Raw genomic sequence first — 11,851 nt, 5'->3', positions numbered from 1 at the left:
ACCTTGCACTTAAGCTAAGTACACACACAAACATTTATCTGTCCAATCTTCTGGTGGGAACAAAAATCTGGAACTGTAAGGGAGAAAATGACAATCAATCAATTGCTCCCAAACACTGGAAAATTGATAAAAATTATAGTTTGGTTTAATTTGCTAAATCAAACAACTTTAACCAATTAATCTGAATTACTATTGTTTGTTTTCCAGCATTTAGAAGAAAATGGTTGTCTCATAGGCTCCCATACATTTTTGTTCCCACCGATAGATTGCACAGATACATCTGTAGGTGTGTACCCAGCATTACACAGTTGTGTGTTGCAATATCTTATCACCTCTGTTCTTACCAGTACAGAGAACGTACCATTTAACTGCATCCGATCCAGCATGACCGATTCTCACTTAGATAATTTTCAATAGATTGCATAATTTAGTTTATGGAGATAGTAGACCAATATTTTGAAACCTGTTACACTTCAGTATATGGGGAACTACAAGCCACAGAATGCCTAGCATACTGTTATCTGTAGTTTCACAGTAACAGGACGGAAACATGCTGCTTCAGATTACTTTTCTTCTGAGCCTGGATAGCATAAGTAGTAGAGTTCTTTGGGAATGTAAAGATGGCTGACTGGGAAGACTGTGGAGGTCAAACCCACCACTGCTTTGTATGCTAATGACTGGCATTTTACATACCCCAAGTATTAGTTAGAATATATATCTAAAACAGTCTTGGTATGTATTTCGGGCAATTTACATTTAATAATATTCTAAAATATAAATTAGGATTCTTCACTTTAGCTTGGGCAACCATCAAATCAAATCATACTAAGAACTACAGAATATTCAAAATCTTTGCAAAACTGTATGTCCAATACAATTATTAGTGACTATTGATTACATATTATTATAAGCTGCCATATAACTCAAACTTTACAATGTTCTATATAACTAATGCTGTGTAAATAACTAACTGTATTATACACTACTACAGTGAACTCACTTGTGGTATATTACTTAATCCTCATTTTGAAAGAAGCTATTTATTTAAAATTCAGAGTAGATGTCATTTCTCTCAGGATGTAAACGTCACAGTGTATTTGCCCCTCACATTTATCTGCAGCCAGAAGCTGGGATGGTCTGTGTCCTCTGTAGCATCTACTCACACTACTTTATGGTATCTAAGTGATTGGATTTTTTTTTCACAGCAAAACTTTTTTCTCTCTGAATTATACCAGCTCTCCTCCCAGCCATTCCAGGAGGGTAGACAAGTATTCTATGTCATTATTCTGAAACATTAATACGATTTAAATTTTACATTGTTATACTCATACATAACCAGAACCTATTTATAGTACTCTGCAGTAGGGGCCTTTAACATGGTCATCTTTGGTATGGTATTTGCTAAAACCTTTCACATCCAGGGGGAGGAGCAAGGAGGGTGGCTTCATACTGTCACTATCCACACCACCACCTATTGCCTGTAGTAACCAGTGTACATTTGAACCTCTGCCTTTTACATGATGGTCCTTTCTCCAACTTGGAAATAAATATAGAAATAGATCTTCTGCTGGAGAGCAGTTGCCATTTTCTTTTAGAGCACATTCCACCATATCCATGGTGGGTGGAGAGTGATGATATCATCCTTTTTTTGTACACATCTAGCCTCAGCTCAGGGTTCGGGGAAGTCACAAAGATTGCCGGGAATGTACCCGACATTGGGCCTGATTCAGTACTGGTTGTACTTTTGCAAGGATTATGGGCTGTGCCACCATAATGGTCGTTCTCTGACTTGCATTGTCCCGACCTCGCTCCAGAAATGGTCGGTTACCACCCCCATCATTCCTTAGACTGCGGTCGCAATGTGTATGTGATTTTTTTTTTCAGACCTGCGGGTCTGGCTGGATTGGGCCCATTCAGTCAGCAAGTAAGAATTACATTTTGTTGGCATAACATCCCAGTTTGCCTGTGTTTTCAATGCAAATATATAATATATTCTGGTGATTTACATATTTATTTCTTTGTAAATCTCTGTTTTCTTATTGCAGGGTATGTGTGCAAAGGGGAAATATGTTGCAACATGGCTGTTCGTGTGTTCACTGCTTTGCACGCAGATCAGTCACATCGATGCACAGGAGGATTCTGAAGAGCAGTCAGGTAAAAACCGATTTTTTTTCTTTCTTGGACTAGGAAATTATTTTTTTCTAGAATTTTATTTTTATTCCTTTAATTATTTAGCAAAATTACAATGTGGTAAACAGGGTTGCTGAAATATGATACTGAGTGTGTGCCTGAGAGGCATAACCACACACCCCTTTAGCAGCTGGCCCATGCCCTGCAAAAATGCCCAGATTCTAGATTGCTCAGAACACGTCAGCATTATGGGTGTGGTACAGTGGTCCGACAGTCAGGATCCCGACAGTCATTAGCCTGACATCGCATCCCGACTGGCCGGACCCAGACAGCATGGTGAGCGAAACAAAGCCCCTTGCGGGCTCGCTGCAGGCTACGCGAGCCACCTATTCTATTCTCCCTCTATGGGGGTCATGGAACCGTCGGGAACCCGGCTGTCGGTATTTTGACAGTCGGGATCCCGGCATCGGGTAAATGCCTGTTGGGATCCCAACTGTCGGGACCCCGTCCAGCACCCAGCATGATAGCTCAGCTCACAGCATGCTGGATATTAATTGCCAGGTTATAGCGATGCATGGGACCATGCATCACTATCACTATTTTTTACCTATTCATAACCCCACTATCCACTATGCATGGAGTTGATGTTATATAGTGTGGCGAGCGCAGCGAGCCACCGAGCCCGAAGCGTGGCGAGTGTACGCGGATTACTGCGCTCGCCACACTATATAAAATCAACTCCATGTGTAGTGGATAGTGGGGTTATGAACAGGTAAAAAATTGCATGGGAGCACATCGGATCAGCCGATATATATCGGCCGATATCGCATCCGATATATTGGCCGCTGTGAAATGAAACAAGTACCCTTTTAACTTACATGCTAAACAGCCAGCGCTGGTAATATATTATATACGAGTTACTGCATCACTGACCCCTTAATACCCTACACTACAATAGTGACGCTTCTATACTCTAAACTTAATCACTGACTCCTATATTCTCTAAACTACATCACTGACCCCTCGATACCCTACACCACATCACTTGCCCCTCAATACTTTATACTACATTACTGATCCTGGTGCCGAAATGCCAACATCGATGAGGCTGCTGGCACCAGAATCCTGAATGTAAATATGTGGGGAGTGGTAGCAGTGGCGTAACTATAGTCCCGCAGCCCCCGCGGTGGCGGGGAGGCGCTAAGAAGGTGTGGGTGCCGGGGGTCTGCGGGGCTATAGTTACCTGCTGTTGTCCGCCCGCCGGTGCTTCTGGGTGCGGGGAGCCGGGGGCTGGCTGCTCCTGTGCCGGGTTTTCCGGCTAGCTGTCAGTGTGGCCAGGACCCTCCCCCTGCTGCTCCGGCCGCCGGGTAGGTGAGACGCGGCTTCTACTTGTAAACACGCTCCCCACATTGGCTGCCCGGATGCCAGCGACGCGCACCCCGCCAGCTGGTACCTCCTGCCGCTGGCGCTTCTGTCGGGTCCCGGGCCGGCTCCGGCTGCTAACAGAAAGTGTCACTTTTTATTAGCAGCCGGAGCCGGGAGAGCCGCGGGGACCCGTCAGAAGCGCCAGCGCTAGGAGGTACGGGGGGGGGGGGGGGGGTTTGTAGAGCTTGTTAACTATCCTTGGGGGGGTTTGTAGAGCTTGTTAACTATCCTGGGGGGGGTCGCTGACTAAATTTGTGGCAGGGGGGGCGAAAAATTTGTAGTTACACCACTGAGTGGTAGCATTAGGCCAGGTGTGTGTGTGTGTGTGTGTGTGTGTGTGTGTAGGGGGGTTATTTAGGAAAAGAAAGAAAGGTGAGTATGTGTGTGAACTTGGTTGGGGAGTATGTGTGTGAACTAAAAAGGCTGTTATTAAAATTATACTTCTCTGTTTGTATGACTCTTGCTTTACACATTCTTTTTACAGGTGAACTACATGACCCAGCGGGCATATTAATGCCCCTCCATGGTGGGTCTTGTAGTTCTATAAAACAAATGTTTTTTGTTTTTTTTTTCAAATTTTTACACACATCAGTCTGGCATCCACTGGCCTGGGTCCCCGGGGACAGCCCCGGGCTTCAGCCCTGTATGGGGGAACCCCCTTTAATGGGGGGTTCTGAGTCCCCCATGGACCCCCTGACCAGCCGTGGTGCGCATGGTATGGCTAGAGGAGCTTATATAAACAGTGTCCCCTGGCTGTGGCATGACAACACTGGATGTTGGAGCCCGGTGCTGGTTCCAACATATGGTACCACAAAAGCTGTCATTGATGATAAATGGGGCAATACACGATATTAAGAACTGGGGTAGGTAAACTTTTGATCAGGGTCATTTGGGCAGTTCCTGTTGTCATTATGATTTAAAAAGAGTAAACACAGTTGTTTGACAATAATTGGCTTCACCCAACCACTAACCAGGAGTGAAAGAAAAGTTTGTGAGTTATCATTCATATTCTCTCACAAATGGCCAGAAAATCACAAATTCTGCTAGGGTATGTAAACTTATGAGCACAACTGTACTTTTAAAGTATAAATTTCATTACTATTTCTTTTTATTGTACAGGGGCACTAATCTTTATATATTAGAATGGGTGCACTATGGCCCTTATTCTGAGTCGGACGGCTGTGTGTTCGGTTGGACGGCCGATGTATTGTGTTTGCGCATGTGCAGAGGCGTTTCTGCGCATGTGCGAACGCCGCGCACGTCCGAATATGGCATGAATTCCGTACAGAAAACAATCGGTCTGAACCATCCGAACAGGGGGTGGAGAGGGGCGTGAAGGGCTTTATGGGCTCATTATCATAGGCATACGCCCCGCGTTTCATGGGCGTTCCCATGAAAACGCTGGGTTTACGTATGGTAATCCAGCCGTGATGCACGTGTGGGGGCGGACAGCTGACATAGCCGGATGCCAGCTGCCCGCCCATATCCTTGCGTTCACACAGAGAAATGTCTGAGTAGTCTGGAGCACTTGGAGCTGTCTGACCACTTGGTCCATCATTCGATGGTCGAAGGATGGGGGAGTTCCCACAGATGGGGGAGTTGTTCACATGAAACATCCACTCGCGGTCCGTTCGCTCTGCGTCTTACCGCATTCGGACGGTGTGAGCGATCCGTACGGTAGGCAGGGCTAATAACACTCGGTGGCCGTTTGAAATACGCATCCGTCCGAATTAACTAGAATAAGGCCCTATGTTAGGATGAAGCCACTATGCTTTATACAGTGTATCTGTTTTATTTATATTAAGACTGGCACACAATTCTTTATTTACGTTCGATAAGTTGCCTTATGGGGCCCATACACCCGCTGTTTATCTGTGCAATTCCCCAATCCCCTGACCCTTATGCCTGGGATTGGGGATATTAAACATGCTTAAAAACCCTGATTCCCTGATCTAAGTGGGGATTGCGGAATCTGGATTTTTTTTTACATGCTAAATAACCCTGATCCCTTGGCGGTTCGACTATCATCACTAGTCGGCGGGACGGAAATCCAGCAGATCGGGGGAATGGAGGTCAATGGTGTATGGGCCTCACTACTCTTTATATTGGGATTTTGGCCACAATTGTAGTGCACACTGTGCTCTTATGGCATTGCAACTTGCATGCTGGCACATGTAGTGCTGTAGTAGCACTATATTTTGAGAGTATTAACCAGCCAAGGTTCTTAACCCTTTGAGTGCCAAGGCAAATTGTTGAAATACGTGTGAAAATTGCCAAGCAAACATTTTTTTTCATCATAATGACCTGTAATATTTACCTTATACAGGAAATATAATCTTTTTGTAATCAGCATTTTTAATCTGAATTTATAAAATAAATGTGAGCAGCGCGGAAATTTTTAACGGATAGTTTGCGCAGAGATGTTGGCACTTAAGGGTTAAGATAGTTTCAGTGCTAATCAGCGTTTGACAAGTTCGGTACTCTATCAGGCTGGGCTTTGACTAATTGTTCGGTTATTAGTTTTTACATCACTTATTTATTTATTTAGTTTCTGTTGTTTAGTTTATTTTATGACAAGAAAGACAGTTGGGTATATGTGATAGGGCCCGAGGTGCGGGATGCTGGACAATCTGAGTTTACTGGAGGCGCGGGATGCTGGACAATCTGAGTTTACTGGAGGCGCGGGATGCTGGACAATCTGAGTTTACTGGAGGTGCGGGATGCTGGACAATCTGAGTTTACTGGAGGTGCGGGATGCTGGACAATCTGAGTTTACCGGAGGTGCGGGATACTGGACAATCTGAAGAAGTGAGTGAGATATGTCCCTCTGTGCGCCTAGGCAGCCTGAGGGAAGGTACACCTAGATGATATCCCCAAAATATCATATGACAACAAAATACAAGAAAAGTGAAGGTGTTCCTCCCAATGGCGCCCTGATAGGAAGAGTACGTCCCTATTACTAAAGGGACGGTCCTCTTCTCCGTGTGTGTGAGATAGTGTATAATATCCCAACGTTCCTCCTGATGGAAAAGGGGTCCTCTTCTCCGTATCAAATAGATAAGCCAATTGTAATACTGATTCCCTTGGACCACCCGCAGGGGACCGAATTCCTTCCAAGGATGTAGATACCGGAAAAAAAATGGATGAAAAAATGGTACATAGAATAATACCATTTATTGAACACAACATAAAATTCCACAAAATGTGTTCAATAAAGGGTATTATTCTATGTACCATTTTTTCATCCATTTTTTTTCCGGTATCCACATCCTTGGAGGGAATTCGGTCCCCTGCGGGTGGTCCAAGGGAATCCCGCAGCATCCCGCACCTCCGGTAAACTCAGACTGTGATGTTAATCCCGCCTGCCACTCTGCACCCCATACCAGTCAACCCGCACAAAAGATGTTGTTTGTTTTTCCCCACTGGGGCATGGCCACACCCCCTCCATTTTACTGGGGCCCGACCGACCTGTCGGCGCCTCTGCCTATTACAGATATGCAGTGGCATAAGTTCGTCCCAGTTGCCCGGAGGCAAGATAAATATTGGTGCCCCCCCCAACACACACACACACTATCTTATATAAATATATGTATGCATGTGTGTATGTTATGGATATTATGTTTAGAATAAAGTGTGACATCTATGGTCCTGCTAAGAGGAGGAGTCAGCCACAAAAGCAATATCAACGGCTTTCAATTAACTGATTCAAACTCGCAGGGGAGGAGAGGTGCCCCCTTGGGAGCAGGAGCCCGGCGGCAGATGACTCCATTGCCTCCCAGAGTTCTGCCTCTGCAGATATGCCCCAGTATGTGATTTGAACTATCTTGCTTGTCAGAGCAGATGAACAGATGGAACAGGTTTTAAACCATACCACCTATCATTCTGTGTGTTATTATGCAGGGTGGTCTATTTGAAATACAAATAGGTCCTTATTAAGGTTCTGCACAGAAGTCTGAAAATCAAAATCACAAAAATCGCACCCCAGAAGGGATGATTGTCAAGTGGGGGGCAATGTGGCAATTGCTGGGACTGCGCCGATTCCTGCAATGCAATTGCAATTAGAGTGTGATCTCAGTGCAGGGCGGAACTTCTCATACCGGCCTGCCTTGTCCTGTGCTGGGCGCCTCCCACCCACATGCAATAGAAAGCAGTTGAGTTGAGAGATAGCACACATATAAATTCTGTATTGACAAAGCGTATTACAAAGAATCAGTGAACTGTGTAGATTCATCAACACAGAGAAAACATTAATTGTATTATTCATTTTTGTATCACTTATTAAAGGGAAATGCTTATTTAACCATAATTCATGACAATGTCACATTATAAGACAGGCAGCATAGTGATATCATTTACCCATGATGCAGTACTATAATTATAATGGGCAGTGACCACCCTTTATGTGACGATTGCAAGCCTGCTCTAGACTTATTCTTTTATGATATGTAAATAATATTACTGTGAAAGTAAGGCATGCATTCACATTAAATGATGTATTTACAAGTCTGCTAATTACACAACTTTCTATGACGTGGGTAACCTCCTGACCTGTTCAGGGATACGTTGTCTGGCCTTGAAAGGTGTCCTTAATCTGTCTGCAATGGAATCTGCAATATGACATAGGGGAAATTAATGCTAACAGCCATTTCCCATAATTGCAGCAATCACAGCTTGTTAAAATAAATAGTGACCAAATGGGCCAGTAAATGGCTGCATGATTGACAAGCTGCACCAACAATGTTAAAAGGGTGCATACAATAATATCAACTTTATCTATTCTATATTAAAATTACTATTACTGGAATGAAGGCGACAGCTGCACTGGCAAAGATAAATCATTTTGTTGAAACTCATATCAAAACGCGGTGAGGCTAGTGCACTGTGGTTCATGTCATGCTACTAAGTGCAAAATCACATCTTACTGAGTCCCCATGGAAATGTGTATATGTAAAGTGACCTTTGCTAACATAAGTGATTAATAAACCAAGTCACAAGGAGGGCCGGTGCAAGGCACCGGAGCGCCCCAGGCCAATCAGCGTGCGCCGTGCGGCCAGTGTTTTCAAAACAGAAGCGCTTCCTGCGCCGCCGCATAGCGCTAGCGGCTAGTTATTTCTTATTCACTGAAGCTTTATACTCAGCGCCTCATGAATTACCCGCGCGGCAAGGACACCACTGCAGGCTTCTGTCAGAAGCCGGCATGGACCCCCTTTGCACGGGGGGCGAGGGGCAAACTGCCGCCCTCCAGTGGCCGGCGCCCTAGGCAAATGCCTAGACCTGCCTAGTGGTGGCGCCGGCCCTGGTCACAAGACATTTTAATAAAATGCATTTTTTTAAACTTTAGGCTATGTGTGTGTGTATATGTATGTATGTGTGTGTGTATATATATATATATATATATATATATATATATATATATATATACACACACACACACTGCTCAAAAAAATAAAGGGAACACTAACATAACACATCCTAGATATGAATGAATGAGGTATTCTTATTAAATACTTTGTTCTTTACATAGTTGAATGTGCTGACAACAAAATCACACAAAAATGATCAATGGAAATCAAATTTATTAACCCATGAAATCCTGGATTTGGAGTCCCACTCAAAATTTAAGTGGAAAAACACACTACAGGCTGATCCATCTTTGATGTAATGTCCTTAAAACAAGTCAAATTGAGGCCTAGTAGTTTGTGTGGCCTCCACGGGCCTGTATGACCTCACTACAACTCCTGGGCATGCTCCTGATGAGGTCAAGGATGGTCTCCTGAGGGATCTCCTTCCCAGACCTGGACTAAAGCATCCACCAACTCCTGGACAGTCTGTGGTGCAACGTGGTGTTGGTGGATGGAGCGAGACATGATGTCCCAGATGTGCTCAGTTGGATTCAGGTCTGGGGATTGGGCGGGCCAGTCCATAGCATCAATGCCTTCTTCTTGCAGGAACTGCTGACACACTTCAGCCACATGAGGTCTAGCATTGTCTTGCATTAGGAGGATCCCAGGGCCAACTGCACCAGCATATGGTCTCACAAGGGATCTGAGGATCTAATTTCAGTACATAATGGCAGTTAGGCTCAGGGCAGCCGAGAGGAATGCCGGGCCCCGGTAAAATTTTGGGGGCGTGGCCTAAGTGTGTGTGTGTTGTGGGAACCTCCCACACTTAGGCCACGCCCCCGAAATGTTTAGAATAGGGTGAAAGAAAACTCTAAAAACTGTAATCTCAGAAGCAGCACACACCTACAGCATGTGCTGTGCTGACAGCAGGCTCAGCATGACCTCTCACGCTGTCAGTGAGATGCTGTCAGCACAGCACATGCTGTAGAAGTGTATGCTACTGTTGCTACCCGGGAGGGATGGAGGTGGAAGGGAGGGGTCAGACCAGGGCCCCTGCGGGGCCCCTTCAGCAAGCGTGGGCCCGGGTAATTAGTACCTGCTCCCCCCCTCTCTCGGCTCCCCTGGTTAGGCTACCTCTGGCGAGCACAATACAACAGCAGAATTTGAGCGCTAGGGACTGACTATGATGTGTCGTGAGCAAATGGCTGCCCTGTGGTGGAGGGATGCCACCCTCAAATAGAGCAAACAAGGAAAAGAACCACTAGGCACCATTTGCACACACAAAGTAACAATTTAATAACACATTAATAACAATTCACAGTAAAACAATAAATTGCATGCATGCAAATAATTTTAAAAAATTACATTAATGTAAGTGCACTTAATTCTCACAATACTAAGCGCTTATGGATAAAGGCCTTAGTTACCACTGTGGTTACGAGGGTTGCAGGTTACTGTGCACCAAAGTTTGTAGTGGCTCGCTGTCACTCCCAGGTGTAACCAAAAGTGTCCCAGCAGTTGACAAGAAAAGGGGGGTTCAATTGTAGCTCACAATTGGTATGATTGAGAGTGTATTGCTTACACTTGTGAGCCCCTATATTGCAAGCAACTTGTGGCACTCCGTATGGTGAAAAGAGTCCAGGGCAAACGGGGTGGGGGGTTTGAGAGCAGGCACAGATGCAGTACTCACTGACTTGAGATGGTATCAGTCCATTGCTGGCGGTGTTTAACCAGCGGGTCAGCCGCTTGATGCGCCTGGAGTCTGCTGCCGCTGTGCAGCGTCTGTCTGCCTCCACGCTCTATCACCCTTCAGCAAACCAGGTGTATGCTGGATGAGATGGATCCCAGCACGTCCGTTCTGGCTGTGAGAGTTCTTGATGTACTCGCAAGGCAGGGTGACCGTGCAGCTGAGTCTGTGCAAATGACCCACCAGTTTGTGCGCTGGAAGTGCCGTAGCGTGAGACCGATGTAGAGGGTTGCAGGTGTCAGCGGCAACTCACGGACCTCAGCTTGAATGAACAAGGATCCTCAAAAACGCGTTTCGCCGCGCTCAGGGCGGCTTTTTCAATTCTGACCTCTGGCGAGCACATGGAGGACTGTGCAGCCCCCCAAAGAAATGCCACCCCACACCATTACTGACCCACTGCCAAACAGGTCATGCTGGAGGATGTTGCAGGCAGCAGAATGTTCTCCTTGTCATCTCCCAACTCTGTTACGTCTGTCATGTGCTCATTGTGAACCTGCTTTCATCAGTGAAGAGCACAGGGCGCCAGTGGCAAATTTGCCAATCTTGGTGTTCTCTGGCAAATGTGAAACATCCTGCACGGTGTTGGGCTGTAAACACAACCCCCACCTGTGAACGTCGGGCCCTCATACCATCCTCATGGAGTATGTTTCTGACTGTTTGAGTAGACACATGCACATTTGTGGCCTGCTGGAGGTCATTTTGCAGGGTTCTGGAAGTGCTCCTCCTGTTCCTCCTTGCAGAAATATTGATATTGGTCCTGCTGCTGGGTTGTTGCCCTCCTATGGCCTCCTTCACGTCTCCTGATGTACTGGCCTGTCTCCTGGTAGCGCCTCCGTGCTCTGGACACTACACTGACAGACACAGCAAACCTTCTTGCCAAAGCTCGCACTGATGTGCCATCCTGGATGAGCTGCACTACCTGAGCCTCTTGTGTGGGTTGTAGACTCCGTCTCATGCTACCACTAGAGTGAAAGCACTGGCAGTTTTCAAAAGTGACCAAAACATCAGCCAGAAAGCATAGGAGTTGAGAAGTGATCTGTGGTCACCACCTACAGAACAACTCCTTTATTGGGAGTGTCTTGCTAATTGCCTATAATTTCCACCTGTTGTCTATTCCATTTGCACAACGGCATGCATAATTGATTGTCAATCAGTGTTGCTTCCTAAGTGGACAGTTTAATTTCAAAGAAGTGTGATTGACTTGGAG

At 45.6% G+C, this 11,851-nt stretch overlaps 1 protein-coding gene across 1 annotated transcript in view; it reads left to right on the top strand.

Annotated features, from left to right (window-relative positions):
- Nucleotides 1-789: 789 nt before the first annotated feature.
- Nucleotides 790-11,851, top strand: part of LOC146005729 (uncharacterized) — a 64,511-nt gene continuing 53,449 nt past the window's right edge. The window contains exon 1 of the mRNA XM_083145156.1: nt 790-2,154. Within this exon, the coding sequence (XP_083001282.1) occupies nt 2,049-2,154 (106 nt within the window). The 5' untranslated portion in view covers nt 790-2,048. The remainder of the gene's footprint in view (nt 2,155-11,851) is intronic.

This window comes from Crinia signifera, chromosome 5 (genome assembly GCF_055691185.1).
Source record: "Crinia signifera chromosome 5, ASM5569118v1, whole genome shotgun sequence".
In the NCBI taxonomy this organism is placed as follows: Eukaryota; Metazoa; Chordata; class Amphibia; order Anura; family Myobatrachidae; genus Crinia; species Crinia signifera.
The sequence above is the reverse complement of the archived record's forward strand: the minus strand, read 5'-3'. Positions and strand labels throughout refer to the sequence as shown.